The sequence below is a fragment of the Somniosus microcephalus genome, chromosome 18, assembly GCF_052327205.1.
Source record: "Somniosus microcephalus isolate GS21.2 chromosome 18, FLI_Smic_1.0, whole genome shotgun sequence".
Lineage (NCBI taxonomy): Eukaryota > Metazoa > Chordata > Chondrichthyes > Squaliformes > Somniosidae > Somniosus > Somniosus microcephalus.
The window spans coordinates 85,913,975-85,935,816 of NC_141004.1; the positions used below are offsets into that span (position 1 = coordinate 85,913,975).

The 21,842-nt window shown below is 51.8% G+C and overlaps 1 protein-coding gene across 1 annotated transcript in view; it reads right to left on the bottom strand.

Annotated features, from left to right (window-relative positions):
• The window catches only part of LOC147105427 (complement component C9-like), a 130,021-nt gene that overhangs the window by 66,667 nt on the left and 41,512 nt on the right, over window positions 1-21,842 (bottom strand). The window contains 2 exon segments of the mRNA XM_086011730.1: window positions 8,339-8,483; window positions 18,578-18,704. Of these exon segments, the coding sequence (XP_085867856.1) occupies window positions 8,339-8,483; window positions 18,578-18,704 (272 nt within the window).

The following is a 21,842-nucleotide window of genomic DNA, read 5'->3' on the forward strand; positions in this document are numbered from 1 at the left end:
CCGGTTTTCGGCATGCACTGCGCATGCGCTGGAAACTGGAACTTCCGTTCTGTGAAGAAAGGGCTTGACAGGTCAAACGCCTGCGCCGGAGAGGCGGCGCGTACGGCTGGAACTTCTGTTTTTTCAACAGTTGCTTCAAATCTGGTAAGTCTGAAACAGCTGCGCCTGGAAAAGCAGGCGCACAGCCGGCTGCTCCTCGGCGCAAGGACTGCTTTTACTAGGCTAAGAGGTGAAGAAAGTAAAAAAAAAAATTTCCACTGATTTATCATTTTAAAATACTGTAAAGAAAGGTAAGTTTATTTTTAGCCCTGTTAAAAACTTTAATTTTTTTTCAAAAATTTAAATTTTTGTTTGAAATAGTTATGTAATTTATAGTCATTTTAAAAATGTGATTTAAAGAAAATTTTATTTGAAGTTTTACTTATGTTTTGGGGCTGATCTCTATTCATAGATTTGACAGGTCTTCCCTGCTCTGATTGGCTCCCCATGGCCCACGTGATCCCAGGGACGCTGCGAACCGCCTGCGCCCCTGGGATACGCGGGCCCTGCACACCAGCAGCTTGAAGAGGCCCAGCAATGGAATTCTGCGCCTCCCGGGAGCCCTCCGGTCCAGGCGCAGATTTTTCCAAATCGCAGCCCTCTGCCCGTGGGAGGGCTGTGAACGGAATTTCTGGGCCATTCCCATGTCCTGCAATTTGTGGTCGGTATGACGGCCTACTCTCAGTGTCAGCCGTGGCTCAGTGGACAGCATTCTCGCCTCTGAGTCAGAGTCTTGAGCACAAAAATCCAGGCTGACACTCCAGTGCAGTGCTGAGGGAGTGCCGCACTGTCGGAGGAGCCGTCTTTCGGATGAGACGTTAAACCGAGGCCCCGTCTGCTCTCTCAGGTGGACGTAAAAGATCCCAAGGCCACTATTTCGATCGTGTCCGGTGTCCTGGGGCCAATATTTCTTCTTCTTCTTAGGCAGTCCCTCGGAACCGAGGATGACTTGCTTCCACATTAAAAATGAGTTCGCAGGTGACTGATGAGTCCAATGCGGGACCTACAGTCTCTGTCACAGGTGGGGCAGACGGTGGTTGAAGGGGCGGGTGGGTGGGGTGCTTGGGTTGACGTGCGCTCCTTGCGCTGCCTGCGCTTGGCTTCCGCTTGCTCCCGGCGAAGAGACTCGAGGTGTTCGGCGCCTTCCCGGATGCTTCTCCTCCACTTTGTGCGGTCTTGGGCCAGGGATTCCCAGGTGTCGGAGGGGATGTTGCACTTTTTGAAGGAGGCTTTGAGGGTGTACTTGAAGCGTTTCCTCTGCTCACCTGGGGCTCTCTATTGCCGTGCCGGAGCTCCGAGTAGAGCGCTTGTTTTGGGAGTCTTGTATCGGACATGCGGACAATGTGACCCGTCCATCGGAGCTGATCGAGCGTGGTCAAAGCTTCAATGCTGGGGATGTTGGCCTGAGCAAGAACACTGACGTTGGTGCGCCTATCCTGCCAATGGATTTGCAGGATCTTGCGGAGGCAGCGTTGGTGGTACCTCTCCAGTGCTTTGAGGTGCCTGCTGTAACTGGTCCATGTCTCTGAGGCATACAGCTGGGCGGGTATCACTGCTGCTCTGTAGACCATGAGCTTAGTGCCGGGTTTGAGGTCCTGGTCTTCAAACACTCTCTTCCTCAGGCGACCGAAGGCTGCACTGGCACACTGAAGGTGGTGTTGGACTTCATCGTCGACGTCAGCCCTTGTTGACAATACCCCTCAACCAACAGAACAAAAACTGATGATCTGGTCATCATCACGTTGCTGTTTGTGGGAGCTTGCTGTGCGCAAATTGGCTGCTGCGTTTCCTACATTACAACAGTGACTACACTTCAGAAGTACTTCATTGGCTCTAAAGCGCTTTGGGACGCACCGAGGTCGAGAAAGGCGCTATAGAAATGCGAGTCTCTCTTTCTTTCTTTACACATTCATACCACCTTTTGAAACTGATCACAACTTTGGGATTTGGCGCACGCCAAAGTTGCGGTCTGTCATTCACTGCTCCGAGGCTGTGCTGTGCACCCCCTCCACCGAGCCGGCAATCTGTATAATCACCCAAATCAGGAAAACTGATGAAAACTTCGGATCTTCCGCAGTAATTGGGCTGTTAAATTTCCCACTAAAAGTTAGACCCAAAGGGATTCGGTGTAACTGGGGTTTTAACAGCGTCTTGACTGCTAAACAAATGTTAAGGTCCTGGCAATCTAAATTTGCGCAGTGTGAAATTTGTCCATTTTAATTAAAAATAACATTTTTAAGAAGTTAAGTTTGTCCATCTTTATTTCAGGTTTGCCTTTTCCCCATGTGAGAGCCTCAATCTTTGTTTTGCTCCTGCTAACATTTTCAAAAAGTTAGTGGGAAAACTTGGGTTGCTTTGCGCCTCTTAGAGCACTAACGGGGCGCAAAGCAACTAGCGCCCGGGCGCGGTGTTGCCAACACTTCCCGTGAAATTCAGCGGGAGGTTAGCAGCGGCACTAACCGTTAGCGCCCCGCGGTGCTGCGTCTCCGGCAATGACGTCATCGCCGTGCGCAGTGCCCCGCTCGCGATCTTCGGGAGCGCCCCCCTGACTTACCGCCGGACGCTATGGCCGACGGGGTCAGGGGGGCGTACCTGCTGCCGGGGAGGCGCAACTTAAAGGTGCGCTGCGGGGCGGCCATTTTTGTTGCTGGCTGCCTGCCAGCACCTGCCTGCGCTCCCGTCCCCGGCCTCCTGACCCGCTCCCCCCCGCGGAGTGCCGGCTGCGCTCCAAGAGCCCGGCACTTCTCTCGAGTGCCGGGCTCTTTTGCCGGCACTCCTGATCCCCGGGGGCCCAGCTGGGCCCTGAGTCGCACTGCGCAAGGCCCCTCCTCTTTAAGAAGGGGAGGAAGGCCTGCAGTACTGCGGAGCGACGTGCCGCAGCGCCGCACCCCAAGAGGAATGCGGGACACTTCTACTGGAGCCCCGCTTCCCTCTTGGGGCGCAACCACTCAATTTCCGGCGCGGGGGCGCTAATTTTATAGCGCCCCGGCGAAGTTAATGGGGCGCCACTCAATCTTTAGCCCTGAGAGTTTTAAGAGCTGACTCACTTCCTTGTCTGTGAGAATTCTGCCTTTTGATTGGCTGCTTAGACAACTTGTTGACATCACAGCAGCTCACACAAGGGGATCCCCACTAACCTCCGTTGATTTGAATTGAATATTGGAAAACACAAAGTTCTCGACACTAGGATGGCGAGCTCCTTGTGTGAAGCGTACTTTGGGGCCGGCGGTCAACGCCTTCGCTTTGCCGCTGACCACAAATTCCGGGCCAAAGTTTATTGCTGTGGTTGGCAAACTCTTTGGTTGACGGACTCCTTTACAAATCAATTAGTAATCGCGGCCCCCCCCCACCCCCCCCGCACCCCCTCGAAATGATAATACTCATACAATGAAAGTGTTGCATCTAAAGAGTCTTTTAAGAAAACAGATATCAGGGAGATCGATGATCGATCAACTTTTTGCTGCCCGTCACCAGCCGTGGTAACTGCGGGTCTATCCTGGCGATCTTCGCGCCCCTCCCAGGGCTTTAGATTATATTAAGAAACATAAGAATTAGAAGCAGGAGTCGGCCATTCGGCCCCTCAAGCCTGCTCCGCCATTCAATAAGATCATGGCTGATCTTCGACCTCAACTCCACTTTCCCGCCCGATCTCCATATCCCTGGATTCCCCTAGAGTCCAAAAATCTATCGATCTCAGCCTTGAATATACTCAATGACTGAGCCTCCACAGCCCTCTGGGGCAGAGAATTCCAAAGATTCACAACCCTCTGAGTGAAGAAATTTCTCCTCATCTCAGTCTTAAATGGCCGACCCCTTATCCTGAGACTCTGCTCCCTGGTTCTAGACTCTCCAGCCGGGGGAAACAACCTCTCAGCATCTACCCTGCTAGTTACATCCTCAAAAACTCTAATAAATTTGTTTCCCTTTCATGAAACCATGTTGACTCAGCCTAATCATGTTATGATTTTCTAAGTGCCCTGATATCACTTCCTTAACAATGGATTCCAGAATTTTCCCGACGACTGATGTCAGTCTAACCGGCCTGTAGTTCCCTGTTTTTTCTCTCCCTCCTTTCTTGAACATTACTGTGTATAAAATTATGAGGGACATAGATGAAGTGCATAGAAAGGACCTATTTCCCCTAGCAGAGGGGTCAAAAACCAGGGGGCTCAGATTTAAAGTAATTGGGGGAAGGTTTCGAGGGGATTTGAGGGGCACAGCCACCAATGGTTGAGCGATTATAATCAGGGATGCTCAAGGGGGCAGAATTAGAAGAGCGCAGATATCTCGGGGGGTTGTGGGGCTGGAGGAGATTACGGAGATAGGGAGGGGCGAGGCCAAGGATGGGAATTTTGAAATCAAGGCGTTGATAAACCAGGAGCCAATGTCTTCTTAGGCACTCCCTCGGAACCGAGGATGACTTGCTTCCACATTAAAAATGAGTTCGCAGGTGACTGATGAGTCCAATGCGGGACCTACAGTCTCTGTCACAGGTGGGGCAGACGGTGGTTGAAGGGGCGGGTGGGTGGGTGGGGTGCTTGGGTTGACGTGCGCTCCTTGTGCTGCCTGCGCTTGGCTTCCGCTTGCTCCCGGCGAAGAGACTCGAGGTGTTCGGTGCCTTCCCGGATGCTTCTCCTCCACTTTGTGCGGTCTTGGGCCAGGGATTCCCAGGTGTCAGTGGGGATGTTGCACTTTTTCAAGGAGGCTTTGAGGGTGTCCTTGAAGCGTTTCCTCTGCCCACCTGGGGCTCTCTTGCCGTGTCGGAGCTCCGAGTAGAGCGCTTGTTTTGGGAGTCTCGTATCGGGCATGCGGACAATGTGACCCGTCCATCGGAGCTGATCGAGCGTGGTCAAAGCTTCGATATTGGGGATGTTGGCCTGAGCAAGAACACCGACGTTGGTGCGCCTATCCTGCCAATGGATTTGCAGGATCTTGCAGAGGCAGCATTGGTGGTACCTCTCCAGTGCTTTGAGGCGCCTGCTGTACATGGTCCATGTCTCTGAATCATACAGAAGGGTGGGTATCCTACTGCTCTGTAGACCATGAGCTTAGTGCTGGGTTTGAGGTCCTGGTCTTCAAACACTCTCTTCCTCAGGCGACCGAAGGCTGCACTGGCACACTGAAGGCGGAGTTGGACTTCGTCATCTGCCCTTGTTGATAGTAGGCTCCCGAGGTATGGAAAGTGGTCCACGTTGTCCAAGGCCTTGTCGTGGATTTTGATAATCGGGGGGGCAGCACTGTGTGGTGGGGGCAGGTTGGTAGAGGACCTTTGTCTTACGGATGTTTAGATAAAGGCCCATGCTCTCGTACGCTTCAGTGAAGGTGTTGACGATGGTTTGGAGCTCAACCTCCAAGTGAGCGCAGATGCAAGCGTCGTCTGCATACTGTAATTCGACGACAGAGGATGGGACGACCTTGGATCTGGACTGGAGGCGACGGAGGTTGAACAGTTTCCCGTTAGTTCTGCTTAACCGGGAGCCAATGTAGGTCAGCGAGCACAGGAGTGATGGGTGAACAGGACTTGTTGCGAGTTAGGACACGGGCAGCCGAAGTTTGGATGAGCTCAAGTTTACGGAGGGTGGAATGTGGGAGGCCGGCCAGGAGTGTGTTGGAATAGTCACGTCTAGAGTAAAAAACGCATGGATGAGGGTTTCAGCAGCAGATGAGCTGAGGCAAGGGTGGAGACGGGCGATGTTACAGAGGTGGAAATATGCGGTCTTTGTTATGCTGCGGATGTGTGGTCGGAAGCTCATTTCAGGGTCAAATATGACACCAAGGTTGCGAACAGTCTGGTTCAGCCTCAAACAGATGTTAGGGAGAGCGATGGAGTCAGTGGCTAGGGAACGGAGTTTGTGCCGGGGACTGAAAACAATGGCTTTTGTCTTCCCATTATTTAGTTGGAGGAAATTTTTGCTCATTCAGTACTGTATGTCGGACAAGCAGTCTGACAATTTAGACACCGTGGAGAGGTCGAGAGAAGAGGTAGTGAGGTAGAGCTGGGTGTCGTCAGCGTACATGTGGAAACTGACGTTGTGTTTTCGGATGATGTCGCCAAGGGGCAACATGTCGATGAGAAATAGGAGGGGCCAAGGATAGATCCTTGGGGGACACCAGGGGTAACAATGCGGGAGCAGGAAGAGAAGCCGTTACAGGTGATTCTCTGGCTACGATTAGATAGATAAGAATGGAACCGGGCGAGTGTAGACCCACCCAGCTGGACGACGGTGGAGAGGCGTTGGAGGAGGATGGAGTGGTCAACTGTGTCAAAGGCTGCAGACAGGTCAAGAAGGACGAGGAGGGATAGTCTACCATGATCACAGTCACAAAGGATGTAATTTGTGACTTTGATAAGAGCTGTTTTGCTGCTGTGGCAGGGGCGGAATCCTGATTGGAGGGATTCAAACATGGAATTTCGGGAAAGATGGGCACGGATTTGGGAGGCGACAACACGTTCAAGGACTTTGGAGAGGAAAGGGAGGTTGGAGATGGGGCAGTAGTTTGCAAGGATGGAGGGATCAAGGGTTGGTTTTTTGAGGAGAGGGGTGATGACGGCAGATTTGAGGGAGAGGGGGACAGTACCTGAGGGGAGAGAACCGTTAACAATGTCAGCTAACATGGGAGACAGAAAAGGAAGTTGGGTGGTCAGCAGTTTGGTGGGAATAGGGTCGAGGGAGCAGGAGGTGGGTCTTATGGACAAGATGAGCGCAGAGAGGTCATGAGGGGAGATCGGAGAGAAACTGGAGAAAGATGTGAGTTCAGGGCTAGGGCAGGGGGGAACCTTAGAGGAAGTTTGGCCCGGTGGGCTAGGGGAAGGAAGGGAAGTGGCAGAGGCAGCTGAACGGATGGTCTCAATCTTAGAGACAAGGAAGTCCATGAGCTCCTCACACTTGTTGTCGGAGGTGAGGGTGGAGGGGACAAGGGAGAGGGGTTTAGTAGAGGTTTGCAGTAGAGAATAGGAGCTGTGGTTTATTTCCCGAATTATTCTGGAATAGTGAGCAATTTTGGCAGACGAGAGCAGGGCCCGATAGTGCTTTATGTGGCCCAGCCAGATCTGGCGGTGAATGGCTAAACCAGTTGTCCGCCATAGCCATTCGAGTCTGCGTCCCTTGGACTTAAGGAAGCGAAGATGAGAGCTGTACCAGCGGGAACGGCCAGGGTGAGAGAGGGTAATTGTTTTAGTAGGGACTAGGGCATCAAAGATAGTGGTGAGGGTGTGGTTGAGCAAATCGGTAGCTGCAGAAATGTCATGGTGAATGGAGGGCCAGAGACTGCACAGTTGGGATTTCGTAAGTGCAGTTGTAAGAAAGTTGGGAGAGAGTTTTTTCTAGGGGCAGACACAGAAGGAAGTAGGGGTTGGGGGGGGGGGGGGTGGAGAGCGATACGAGGAAATGTTCAGAGATGGTCTTATCTGCAATTGACACGATGGGAGTAGCGAGGCCACAAGAGATGGCAAGGTCGAGGGGGTGGCCGTGAATATGGGTTGGGGAGTTTAGATGGAGGGAGAGATTAAGGGAGGATAGGAGGCTAGTGAACTCAGAGGAGAGAGAGCATGATGAATTGAGATGGAGGTTGAAATCACCAAAGATGAGAAGTGGTTCGGTGCAGAGGCTGAGGGAGGAGAACAGTGAAGATATCTCAGTAATAAAGTTTTTATGGTACTTGGGCAGGCGGTAGAGAATAAGAATTTTAAATGAGAGGTGAGAGAGGTGGAATAAGGTGAGATGCTCAAAGGAGGAGAAACTGCCGGAGGAATAGGGGGACAGACCAAGGTGTGATTTGGTGATGAGAACCACACCGCCACCACGGCGATCTGAGCAGGGCAAGTGGTGCAAGGTATAGCCAGGTGGGGAGGCTTCATTTAAGGGTAAGGTGTCATCGCCCCTCAACCAAGTGTCCGTCAGGGCCATGATATCGATGCAGTCATCCACGATAAGCTCATGGATGGCAAGGGCCTTGTTCGCAAGTGAACGGACATTCTGGAGGGAGATGTGGAGAGGGTCGGTGATGGCTGCCCCACTGCCAGCATCCACAGGGTCAGCGCTGGGGGGGATGAGTTGGATCAGGAGGAGATTGGCAAGATTAGCCCCTAGCGGGTGCGCTGGGCGGGAAGGTCGGCGAGAGAGTAGGATGGGACAGTTGGGGTTGCTGCTCATAAGGCGGCAGTGACGAGTGTCTCGATGGGCCCGTCGTAGGATGCCAAGAGAGGCCCAGAGGGAAGTTGTGGGCTTATCTAAGAGCGGGTCGAGCCTGGGACGGCGGCAGGAGAGGAGGACGGTCGAAGAGTAATCGGGTATACTACCATTGTCACACTGGAAGTTGTTTCCACAGTTGACTGGCACCTCCTCACAGCTGCCTTCCACAGGACAGGACACCTCATCAGATAATATGTCTGTGCAGGTCCTGCCCCCGAACTGCCCGAACCATCTAATATCCCTGGATCGATACTGTGGAGAAAGCAGAGAACAATCAGAACATCTCAAAGCATTTCAGGGAACTTCTCCACATTAAAAGCGCGTTGTTGTTGCGAACTCCCGTGTCACGACACGTAAATCAGCTCAGTGTTTGGATAAACGTCCCTTTGTTAATCCACAGCACATTCCAGACAATGTTCCCCCTAGGGGCGATCACACTGCTAGGCGTGTACTTTAGACCCCCAAACAGTCAGAGGGAGATAGAAGAGCAAATATGTAGGCAAATTTCTGAAACGTGCAAAAATAGGGCAGTAATAGTCGGGGATTCCAACTACCCTAACATAACTGGGATAGAATCAGTGTGAAAGGTATAGAGGATGCAGAATTCTTAAAATGCATTCAGGAGAACTTTTTTAGCCAGTGCGTAGCAAGCCCAACAAGGGAGGGGACGGTTCTGGTCTTAGTTTTAGGGAATGAAGCTGGGCAGGTGGAAGGGGTATCAGTGGGAGAGCATTTTGGTGGTCGTGATCATAATTCAGTTAGATTTAGCGTAGTTATGGAAAAGCACAAAGATAGTCCAGGAGTAAAAATTCTCAATTGGGGAAAGGCCAATTTTACTAAGCTGAGAGATGATTTAGCAAAAGTGGACTGGAAACAGAAACTTGAAGGTAAATCAGTGTCAGAGCAGTGGGAGACATTCATAGAGTCATAGAGTCATAGAGTTTTACAGCACAGAAAGAGGCCCTTCGGCCCATCGTGTCTGCGCCGCCCATCCATCCCTGTCCAGTCTAATCCCATTTTCCAGCATTTGGTCCATAGCCTTGTATGCAATGGCATTTCAAGTGCTCATCCAAATGCTTCTTGAATGTTGTGAGGGTTCCTGCCTCTACCACCCTTTCAGGCAGTGAGTTCCAGATTCCAACCACCCTCTGGGTGAAAAAGTTCCTCCTCAAATCCCCTCTAAATCTCCTGCCCCTTACCCTGAATCTATGCCCCCTTGTTATTGACCCCCCTACTAAGGGGAAAAGTTCCTCTTTATCTACCCTATCTATGCCCCTCATCATTTTGTACACCTCAATCAGGTCCCCCCTCAGCCTTCTTTGCTCCAAGGAAAACAACCCCAGCCTGTCCAGCCTCTCTTCATAGCTGAGGCGCTCCATCCCAGGTAACATCCTGGTGAATCTTCTCTGCACCCTCTCCAAAGCAATCACATCCTTCCTATAGTGAGGCGACCAGAACTGCACACAGTACTCCAGCTGTGGCCTCACCAGCGTTTTGTACAGCTCCATCATAACCTCCCTGCTCTTATATTCTATGCCTCGGCTAATGAAGGCAAGTATCCCATATGCCTTTTTAACCACCTTATCTACCTGTTCCGCTGCCTTCAGGGATCTATGTACATGTACACCAAGGTCCCTCTGACCCTCTGTACTTCCTAGGGTCCTACCACTCATTGTGTATTCCCTTGCCTTATTTGTCCGTCCAAAATGCATCACCTCGCACTTTTCAGGGTTAAATTCCATTTGCCACTTTTCCGCCCATCTGACCAACCCGTTTATATCGTCCTGTAGCCTGAGGCTTTCCTCCTCACAATTTACCACCCCACCAATTTTCGTGTCATCTGCGAACTTACTGATCATACCTTTTACATTCTCATCCAAATCATTTATGTAGATCACAAACAACAAGGGACCCAGCACCGATCCCTGAGGTACCCCACTGGACACAGGCTTCCAGTCACAAAAGCAACCTTCGACCATCACCCTCTGCCTCCTGCCACTCAGCCAGTTTAGGATCCAACGCGCCAAGGCACCCTGGATCCCATGGGCTCTTACCTTCTTGACCAGTCTCCTATGCGGGACTTTGTCAAAAGCTTTACTGAAGTCCATGTAAACCACATCCACAGCATTTCCCTCATCCACCCCCCTAGTCACCCCCTCGAAAAATTCAATCAGATTTGTCAGACATGATTTACCCTTGACAAAGCCATGCTGACTATCCCCGATTAATCCTTGCCTCTCCAAGTGGAGACTAATTTTGTCCCTCAGAATTTTTTCCAATAATTTCCCTACCACAGATGTTAGGCTCACTGGCCTGTAATTCCCTGGTTTATCCCTGCTACCCTTCTTGAATAATGGTACTACGTTAGCTGTTCTCCAGTCCTCTGGTACACCCCCTATGGCCAGAGAGGTTCTGAAAATTTGTGTCAGAGCCCCTGCAATCTCCTCCTTTGCCTCCCACAGCAGCCTGGGATACATTTCGTCCGGGCCTGGGGATTTATCCACTTTTTGGCCTGCTAAAACCGCTAGCACCTCCTCCCTCTCGATGCTAATATGTTCAAGGAGGAGGTCCGGAGGGTTCAGAGCAAGTATGTTCCCTTAAATGAAAAAGGGTGGGACTAACAAGTCTAGAACTCTCTTGATGTCAAGGGGCATACAGGGTAGGATAAAGAAAAAAGGGAAGCTTATGAGGGGAGACTTGATTGAGGTGTATAAAATGATGAGGGGCCTAGATAGAGTGGATAGGAAGGACCTATTTCCCTTAGCAGAGAGGTCAATAACCAGGGGGCACAGATTTAAAGTAATTGGTCGAAGGATTAGAGGGGAGTTGAGGAGAGCTTTTTTCACCCAGAGGGTGTTGGGAGTCTGGAACTCACTGCCTGAAAGGGTGGTAGAGGCAGAAACCCTCATCACATTTAATGTGGCAGCACGGTGGCATAGTGGTTAGCACTGTCGCCTCACAGCGCCAGGGACCCGGGTTCAAATCCGGCCTTGGGTGACTGTCTGTGTGGAGTTTGCACATTGATGCGCTATCAATTACTCATAAAAGACTGAGAGTTAAGAGAGTAACTAAAGGCTTTTATTAACAAAAGAATGAAGGTCTGCCTCGAGTGGTCGACCGGTCCAGAAATACAAAGGGCTGGGGAGCAGTCACCTTTATACTAGGACTTGTGGGAGGAGTCAGCCGAGGCATGTCCAGGCATGTACACAGTGGAATACAAACAGTGGTTTACCACATTCACCCCTTGTTTAAAATTGAGTCCGGCGGGGTGAAGTGTATTAAAAGTTAGTGTATTGGAGTCTCTCCGGAGGTCTTGCCTGCCGCTGTGATCGGCGTGGCGACGGCAGGGGTAGTGGAGCTTCCGGCGTCGAGTCCCGCGTAGGCTGTGGCACAGGCGTGTCGTCCTCGTAGATGTCGAGCGGGTCGCGGGGCCCAGGCCTGCCGTCTGCTGGGGCTGGATATCGGATCGTGGGGGGGGGTGGTGGTAGTGAGTAGTGGGTTACTGCGGCCCCCGAGGGTGCAAGGTCTCTTATGGATACTGTGTCCTCCCGCCCATCCGGGTATGCAATGTAAGCATACTGGGGGTTGGCATGGAGGAGGTCGACCCTCTCGACCAGGGGGTCCGTTTTATGGGTCCTCACGTGCCTTCTCAGTAGGACCGGCCCTGGGGACGTCAGCCATGGCAGTAGCGATGTCCCCGATGTGGACTTCCTTGGGAAGACAAACATTTTCTCATGAGGGGTGGCGTTAGTGGCAGTGCAGAGCAGTGACCGAATAGAGTGGAGCGCATCGGGGAGCACATCCTGCCAGCGGGAGGTTGGAAGGCCCCTAGACTTTAAGGCTAGCAGGGCGGCCTTCCAAACTGTCGCATTTTCTCTTTCCACCTGTCCATTCCCCCGGGGGTTGTAACTGGTGGTCCTGCTTGTGGCAATACCCCTAGTTAGCAGGTACTGACGGAGTTCGTCGCTCATAAACGATGAGCCCCGGTCGCTATGGATATAGCTGGGGAAACCGAACAGGGTGAAGAGGTCGTTCAGACATTTAATGACCGTGGCACTGGTCATGTCCGGGCAGGGGATGGCGAACGGGAAACGGGAGTACTCATCAATAATATTGAGGAAGTACACATTGCGGTCGGAGGAGGGGAGAGGCCCTTTAAAATCAACGCTCAGGCGCTCGAAGGGGCGAGTGGCTTTTATCAGGTGGGCCCTGTCTGGTCTATAAAAGCGCGGTTTGCACTCAGCGCAGGCTTGGCAGTTCCTGGTCATGGTCCTGACCTCCTCAATAGAGTAAGGCAGGTTGCGGGCCTTGATGAAGTGGAAGAACCTGGTGACCCCCGGGTGGCAGAGGTCATTGTGGAGGGCCCGCAGTCTATCGATCTGCACGCTGGCGCAGGTGCCACGCGATAGCGCATCCGGGGGTTCATTGAGCTTCCCGGGCCGGTACAAGATCTCGTAATTGTAGGTGGAAAGTTCGATTCTCCACCTCAAGATCTTGTCATTTTTGATTTTGCCCCTCTGCTTGTTGTTAAACATGAAAGCAACTGAACGTTGGTCAGTGAGCAGGGTAAATCGTTTTCCGGCCAGGTAGTGCCTCCAATGACGCACAGCCTCCACAATCGCCTGGGCCTCCTTCTCAACAGCGGAGTGTCTGGTCTCCGGGCCTTGGAGGGTTCATGAAAAGAAGGCCACGGGTCTCCCCGCCTGATTGAGGGTAGCGGCCAGGGCAAAGTCGGACGCGTCGCTTTCTACCTGGAAGGGGATGGATTCGTCCACTGCGTGCATGGTGGCTTTGGCAATGTCTTCCTTGATACGGTGGAAGGATAAGCGGGCCTCTGCCGTCAAGGGAAAAGAGGTGGACTTGATCAGCGGATGGGCCTTGTCCGCATAGTAGGGGACCCACTGGGCATAATAGGAGAAAAACCCTAGGCACCTCTTCAGGGCCTTGAGGCAGTGGGGCAGTGGGAGTTCCATAAGGGGACGCATCCGGTCGGGGTCGGGGCCGATGACTCCGTGTTCCACAACACAGCCAAGGATGGCGAGGCGGTTTGTGCGGAATATGCACTTCTCCTTGTTATATGTCAGGTTCAGGAGTTGGGCGGTGCGGAGGAATTTTTCGAGGTTTGCGTCATGGTCCTGCAAGTCACGGCTGCAGATGGTCACATTGTCCAGATATGGGAAAGTGGCCTGCAACGCATTTTGATCTACCATCCGGTCCATCTCCCTTTGGAAGACGGAGACCCCGTTGGTGACACCAAAGGGAACCCTAAGGAAGTGGTAGAGGCGGCCGTTTGCCTCAAAGGCAGTATACGGGCGGTCCTCAGGGCGGATAGGGAGCTGGTGGTACGCTGATTTCAGGTCAATGGTCAAGAAGACGCGGTACTGCGCGATCTGGTTGACCATATCAGCTATGCGGGGGAGTGGGTAGGCGTCCAGCAGGGTGTAGCGATTTATTGTCTGGCTGTAGTCGATGACCAGGCGCTGCTTCTCGCCGGTCTTAACGACCACAACCTGGGCTCGCCAGGGGCTGGTGCTGCCCTCAATAATCCCTTCCTTCAGGAGCCGCTCCACTTCGGTTTTAATGAAAACCCTGTCCCCGGCACTGTATCGCCTGCTCTTTGTGGCGATGGGCTTACAGTCGGGGGTGAGGTTAGCAAACAGTGGGGGGGGGTGACTCTGAGTGTGGAGAGGTTGCACCTGGTGCACGGCGGGCAATTTGGGAGCTGCTGGCTGCGGACTGTGAGTGGGGGTAGGGGTCCACCGTACGCCATCGTAACACTTTTAAGGTGGCACTGAAAATCTAACCCCAGCAGGACGGCAGCGCAGAGGTCGGGCAGGACCAGAAGTTTAAAATGATCGTACACGGTCCCGTCTACTACGAGTGTCACTACGCAGTAGCTGCCGATGTCCGCCGACTGGGACTCGGAGGCCATAGAAATCCGCTGGTGCGCAGGCAGGACTGGGAGAGAGCAACGCCGCACCGTGTCGGGGTGGATGAAGCTCTCCGTGCTCCCAGAGTCAAAAAGGCAGATTGTATCGTGGCCATTTACCTTAATGTCCATTGTGGAACTGGCCAGCTGGTGCGGTCTCGCTTGGTCCAGTGTAATGGATGCCAGCGTAGGGGTCGGTGTGTCGCTGCGGGTATCAGATGAGGCGGTGTTGGGGGCCTGCTGCGTTCCGGCTGTCGTCCAAGATGGCGGCGTCCATGATCCCCATGTGGCTGGAGGCGTCCAAAATGGCTGCTGTACCGGTGGTTCGCACATGGCCGGGGAGGCCCAAGATGGCGGCCCGCATGGCCCACACGCGGCGCTGCTGGGGTTCGGGGTGGCTTTGGCCCTGCAGACGTTAGCGTAGTGTCCCTTCTTCCCGCAGCCCGAGCAGATCGCGTTTTTCGCCGGGCAGCGCGCTCTGGGGTGTTTTGCCTGGCCACAGAAGTAGCATTTCTGGCCTTGGGACACTGCTGTCTGGCCTTGGGACACTGCTGCGGTAGTTGGGCCGTTGCTGGGCTGTGGCTGGGGTGGCACGGCGCTATGAGGCGGTCCTACCGTGTCCCAGGCTGTCATTCCCCGCGGCGTCCACGGTGCAGAGGAGTAGGCATCCATGCCCCGGTAGGCTGCATCCAATGATAGTGCGAGTTCAGAGGCCTTGTTGAGGTCGAGGTCACTCTGCTCCAACAGTCGCTGTCAGGTGTAATTGGATCTGTGGCCCGCTACAAAAGCGTCCCGGATAAGTTCCTCTGTGTACACGGCGGCCTTTACATCCTTACAACCACAGGCCCGGCCAAGCACAGACAGTGCCTGAAGGTATTCCACGGTCGATTCCCCAGGTTGTTGTTTACGACTCCCCAGAAGGTGCCTGGCGTACACTTCGTTCACTGGGCACATGTACTGGTCCTTGAGGAGCTTGATAGCGTCCGCGTACGAGGTCGCGTCTTGGATGACCGAGTACACTCGGTGGTTCACTTTGGAGGTCAGGACATCCAGTTTGTCCTCGTCCGATTTGATTGCTGCGGAGGCGGTCAGGAATTTTTCGAAACACTTAAGCCAGTGAGTAAACTTGATGGATGAGTCCGCCTCCCGATGATCTAAGTCCAGGCATGCTGGTGTGAGGATCTTCTCCATTATAAAAATTTTGTTAATAAAATTGATGCGCTATCAATTACTCATAAAAGACTGAGAGTTCAGAGAGTAACTAAAGGCTTTTATTAACAAAAGAATGAAGGTCTGCCTCGAGTGGTCGACCGGTCCAGAATACAAAGGGCTGGGGAGCAGTCACCTTTATACTAGGACTTGTGGGAGGAGTCAGCCGAGGCATATCCAGGCATGTACACAGTGGAATACAAACAGTGGTTTACCACACACATTCTCCCCGTGTTTGCGTGGGTTTTCTCCGGGTGCTCCAGTTTCCTCCCACAGTCCAAAGATGTGCGGGTTAGGTTGATTGGCCATGATAAAAAAATTGGTCCTTAGTGTTAGGGGGGGATTAAATACGTGGGGTTACGGGGTTACGGGGATAGGGCTTGGGTGGGATGGCTGTCGGTGTAGGGACCGGGTGCTAGGGTTTGGATGATCAGCCATGATCTCGTTGAATGGCGGAGCAGGCTCGAAGGGCCGAATGGCCTACTCCTGCTCCTATCTTCTATGTTTCTATGCTAAAAAGTACTTGGATATACACTTCAAGTGCCGTAACCTGCAGGGCTTCGGACCAAGAGCTGGAAAGTGGGATTAGGCTGGAGAGCTCTTTGTCGGCCGGCATGGGCCGAATGGCCTCCTTCTGTGCCACAAATTTCTATGATTGATTCTATAATTTTTTTCCCGGGCGCACAAGGGGCTTTTAGGGGCTGCACAGCCCGTTCACAATTTACCATCGGAAAAGCCTGTCCTGGTCTGCGTGCACCTGAGAACTCCACCGCCTCCGAGTCACACGCCATCCTGACTTGGAAATATATCGGCTGATCCTTCATCATCGCTGGGTCAAAATCCTGGAACACCCTCCCTAACAGCACTGTGGGAGCACCTTCACCACACGGACTGCAGCGGCTCAAGAAGGCAGCTCACCACCATCTTCTCAAGGGCAATTAGTGATGGGCGATAAATGCCGGCCTTGCCAGTGACGCCCACCTCATGTGAATGGGACATGCTACGGATGTGCACCAATTCAGAGAGGAGGTGCTGCTTTTTCCGGTTTCTTCCCTGCCTTCTCTGAAGACACTGATTCTTGGGGTGGGATTCGGAGAGGGGTGTGGGGGTGGGTTGGTGAAGAGCGGGTGAGCGGGCTACTGTTCCACACGAGCCACCTCCCCTCACCTGGACTTTGAGGCGTACTCTGGCAAACCTAAAAAGGAGCTGGATCCAAATGGGCGGGACGGTTTGAGCATGCTCGATCTGAGCGTAAGACACGTGCGGAGTAAGCTGCCAAGTGTCAATGGATTCCAGTGAAAGATGGTGTTCTATCACTGCAACCATGCACGGTAAGTAAGTCATTGATCAGAATGGGTCGGAGGGATCAATGCCGTGCCCAATCCTACTCTTCCCCAATGCCAACACACATGGAGGATCAATTTTCACTCCAATCTTCTGGTGTTAACCAGGACTTCCGTCTTGCGGATGAGATGTTAAACCAAGGTCCCCATCTGCGTTCCAAAGTGACATAAAAGATCCCAATGCACTATTCGAAGAAGAGCAGGGAAGTTCTCCCCGTTGTCCTGGGCCAATACTTATCCCTCAACCAACTTCACTGAAAGAAACATTATCTGGTCATTATCACACTGCTGTTTGTGGGAGCTTGCTGTGCGCCAATTGGCTGCCGCGTTTCCTACATTACAACAGTGACCACACTTCAAAAGTACTTCATTGGCTGTAAATCGCTTTGGGAAGTCCTGAGGTCGTGAAAGGTGCTAGAGAAATGCAAGGCTTTCTTTGTTTTCTTTTTAATGAGGCGTTAAATGAGTTAATGAGTTTTAATCGTCCGCATGCCCGATACGAGACTCCCAAAACAAGCGCTCTACTCGGAGCTCCGACATGGCAAGAGAGCCCCAGGTGGGCAGAGGAAACGCTTCAAGGACACCCTCAAAGCCTCCTTGAAAAAGTGTAACATCCCCACCGACACCTGGGAATCCCTGGCCCAAGACCGCACAAAGTGGAGGAGAAGCATCCGGGAAGGCGCCGAACACCTCGAGTCTCTTCGCCGGGAGCAAGCGGAAGCCAAGCGCAGGCAGCGCAAGGAGTGCACGTCAACCCAAGCACCCCACCCACCCGTCCCTTCAACCACCGTCTGCCCCACCTGTGACAGAGACTGTATGTCCCGCATTGGACTCATCAGTCACCTGCGAACTCATTTTTAATGTGGAAGCAAGTCATCCTCGGCTCCGAGGGACTGCCTAAGAAGAAGAAGAATGGCCTCAGAACGGGGTCTGTAGCCTTACCTTTACAGCCCCCGCCCCATTAACCTCCTCCAGCCCTACAAGCCTCCGAGATATCTGTGCTCCTCCAATTCTGGCCTCTTGAGCATCCCTGATTTTAATCGTTCTGTCATTGGTGGCCGTGCCTTCTGTTGTCTCGGCCCTAAGCTCTGGAATTCCCTCCCTAAACCTCTCCGCCTCGCTACATCTCTCTTCTGCTTTAAGACGCTTCTTAAAACCGACCTCTTTGACCAAGCTTTTGGTCACCTGTCCCTATATCTCCTTAGGTGACTCGGTGTCAAATTTTGTTTTATAATCTCTCCTGTGAAGCACCTTGGGGCATTTTACTGTGCTATAGGTGCTATATAAATACAAGTTGTTGAAGAAGAGGTGCTTCTCAGGACAACTAGGGATGGGCAATAAATGCTGGCCTTGCCAGCGACGACCACAACTCAGGAATAAAGAAAGACTTGCATTTATATAGCGCCTTTCACGACCACCAGACGTCCCAATGCTCTTTACAGCCAATTAAGTGCTTTTTGAAGTGTAGTCACTGTTGTAATGTAGGAAATGTGGCAGCCAATTTGCACTCAGCAAGTTCCCACAAACAGATAATGACCAAATAATTTGTTTTAGATGTTGAGGGATAAATATTGGCCAGGACACCGGTGATAACTCCCGTGCTCGCCTTCAAAATAGTGGCCGTGGGATTTTCTACCTGAGAGATCAGGCGGGGCATTGGTTTAACGTTTCATCCGAAAGACGGCACCTCCGACAGTGCAGAACTCTCTCAGTACTGCCCTGGAGTGTTAGGCTAGATTTTGCACTCAAATCTCTGGAGTGCGACTTGAACGCACGACTTTCTGACTCAGAGGCGAGCGTACTACCCACTGAGCCACGGCTGACACTTGCTCCAGTTATGGGGTCAGGAGATCTCCGTTTCTTACCTTGAGGCCCTTGCACGGTTGACAGGATGACCATTGACCCCAGGGTGACAGTTCACAGGAGACCTTGGCTGGTGCACTCACGTCTCTCTCGGTTCTCCTCCGATGTGCTTCACTGTCCAGCCGAGACCTGATCAATCAACACAAACTATGGCCATTAGTGTCCATCGGGCTCTCTCCTACCAAACAATCAGGGGCCCCGGAATCCCCTCAATTCATTTCATCTTCTGAGGGAGGTCAATTGTTCATTTATGTACTGAGAAAACCAGGGAGGCCCAGAGAGAACAGGAGACCAGGCAGATCGGAAAGAGGTGGAGAGAGTCAGAGAGTCACAGAGTCATAACGGCACAGAAGGAGGCCATTCGGCCCATCGAGTCCGTGCCGGCTCTCTGTAGAGCAATCCAGTCAGTCCCATTCCCCCGCTCTATCCCCGTAGCCCTGCAAGTTTATTTCTCTCAAGTGCCTATCCAGTCTCCCCTTGAAAACATTGAGGCCTAGATTTTCAGTGTGCGGTGAGGCAGGCTTTCAGGCGGGCGGGGGGCAAAAATCCCGAAATCGGGGGTCCCGACACCATCCCGCCCAAAACCCGCCTCCACGTAAGCTTCAGAGGAGGCGGGTACCCACCCCGCACTGGGACCCGCCCACCCGAGGCGGGAAGGGATTAGTGCCAATTAACTGCCTGTTAACAGGCAGTTTTTAGCCTAATCCCTATTTTGAGGGGTGTCGTGTGGGATTCCCGACGGCTCCAAACCACGCCAGGTTAGAGGAGGCGGGCCGTCGGGTTGAAGGACTTGGAGGGGTCGAGATATCGGTGTTCAGGTGAGTGATGGGTGCATGAGTGCAAAGGTAAGTGTGTTTGGTGTGTCTAAAGTGTGTAAAGAAGTTTAAATTACCTGTACTTACCTTTACAGCCTTTCTTCCTGTAGGCATCACTCAGCCGGCACTGAAAGCTGAATGGCTGCGATCTGTCAAAAGTGACAGCCTTCAGCTTTTAGTGCTGGTGAGAGTTCTAACGGAGTCTGTGTAGAAGGACTCAGGTTAGAACTCAGACTGTCAGTGTTTGACAGATGAAATTTCAGTCTGTGACATCACCTGTTGCCGGGTGGCCTTTAATTGGCCTGCTGAGCCCACTGGGCGGGCTCAACAAGGTCAATCAAGGGAAAATCGCGTGGATTGGCCGGGCGTCGATGTAGGCGGGACTAAAACCTGAAAGTTGTAGTCCCGCCTCCTTCCCGACAGCTTAATGAAAATCGACACCTGAGTGTCTCCGCTTCCACCACTTCCGTCGGCAGCGAATTCCAGGTCCTCACCACTCGCTGCGTAAAAAAGTTTTTCCTCACATCCCCCCTGTATCTCTTGCCCAAAACCTTAAATCTGTGTCCCCTAGTCCTTGTACCATCAACAAGTGGGAACAGCCTTTCCCCGTCTAGCCTATCCAAACCCGTCATAATCTTGTCCACCTCTATCAAATCACCCCACAACCTCCTTTGCTCTAATGAAAACAAATCCAGCTTCTCCAACCTGTCCTTGTAGCTAAGATCCCCCATCCCCGGAACCATTCTGGTAAATCTCCTCTGCACCCTCTCAAGGGCCGTCACATCCTTCCTAAAGTGTGGTGACCAGAACTGGACACAATACTCCAGTTGTGGCCTAACCAGCACTTTATAAAGGTTCAGCATAACTTCTGTACTTTTGTACTCAATACCTCTATTTATGAAGCCCAAGATCCCATATGCTTTGCTAACCACTCTCTCAATATGTCCCGCCACCTTCAGGGACCTATGCACATTAACTCCCAGGTCCCTCTGTCCCTGCACACTCTTTAAAACTGTGCCATTAAGTGTATATTGCCTCTTCCTGTTCCTTCTGCCAAAATGCATCACCTCACACTTCTATGTATTAAATTCCATCTGCCACTTGTCTGCCCATTCTGCTAGCCTTTCTATGTCCTGTTGCAGTTGATTGGTGTCATCGGCAAATTTAGAAATTCTACTCTGTATTCCAATATCCAGGTCATTTATATATATCTCAAAAAAAGCAGTGGCCCCAGCACTGACCCTTGGGGAACACCACTGTCTACCATCCTCCAGTCTGAAAAACAGCCATTTACCACAACTCGCTGTTTCCTGTCCTTAAGCCAATTCCTTATCCAAGCTGCCACTGACCCATCTATTCCATGAGCCTCAATTTTGTTAACCAGCCTTCTATGTGGTACTTTGTCAAACGTCTTCCTAAAATCTATGTAGACAACATCCATTGCATTCCCTTCATCAAGCCTCCCTGTTACTTCATCAGAAAATTCAATTAGATTAGTCAAACACGATCTGTCTTTTACAAACCCTTGTTGGCTCTCCTTAATTAGCTTAAACCTCTCCAAGTGCCCGTTAATTTTTTCCTTGATTATTGTTTCTAAAACTTTACTCACCACTGATGTTAAACTGACAGGCCTGCAATTACTAGGATTGTCCTTACACCTTTTCTTGAACAATGGTATCACATTTGCCACTTTCCAATCCTCAGGCATCTCCCCCGCATCTAGGGAAGATTGGAAAATTATGGCAAGCCCTTCCGCTATCTCCTCCCCCAATTCCCTTAGCAACCTGGGATGCAAGCCATCTGGACCAGGCGACTTACTCACTCTAAGCATACCCAGCCTTTCTAGTACATCCTGTCTTTTAATTTTCACCCCTTCCATTGCTTCCACCTTTTCCACTTCTACCGATATTTTGTCAGCATCCACCTCCTTAGTAAACATAGAAACATAGAAGATAGGAGCAGGAGTAGGCCATTCGGCCCCTCGAGCCTGCTCCGCCATTCAATGTGATCATGGCTGATCATCCAAATTCAGTACCCTGTCCCTGCTTTCTCCCCATATCCCTTGATCCCCTTAGCCTTAAGAAATATATCTAACTCCTTCTTGAATATATTTAATGAATTGGCCTCCACCGCCCTCTGTGGCAGAGAATTCCACAGGTTCACCACTCTCTGGGTGAAGAAATTCCTCTTCATCTCAGTCCTAAATGGCTTACCCCTTATCCTTAGACTGTGACCCCTGGTTCTGGACTCCCCTTCCATCGGGAACAGCCTTCCTGCATCTAGTCTGTCTGGTCCTGTTAGAATTTTATAAGTTTCAATGAGATCCCCTCTCATTCTTCTAAACTCTAGCGAATATAAGCCTAATCGACCCAATCTCTCTTCATACGTCATTCCTGCCATCCCAGGTATCAGTCTGGTGAATCTTAGTAAACACCGATGCAAAGTACTCATT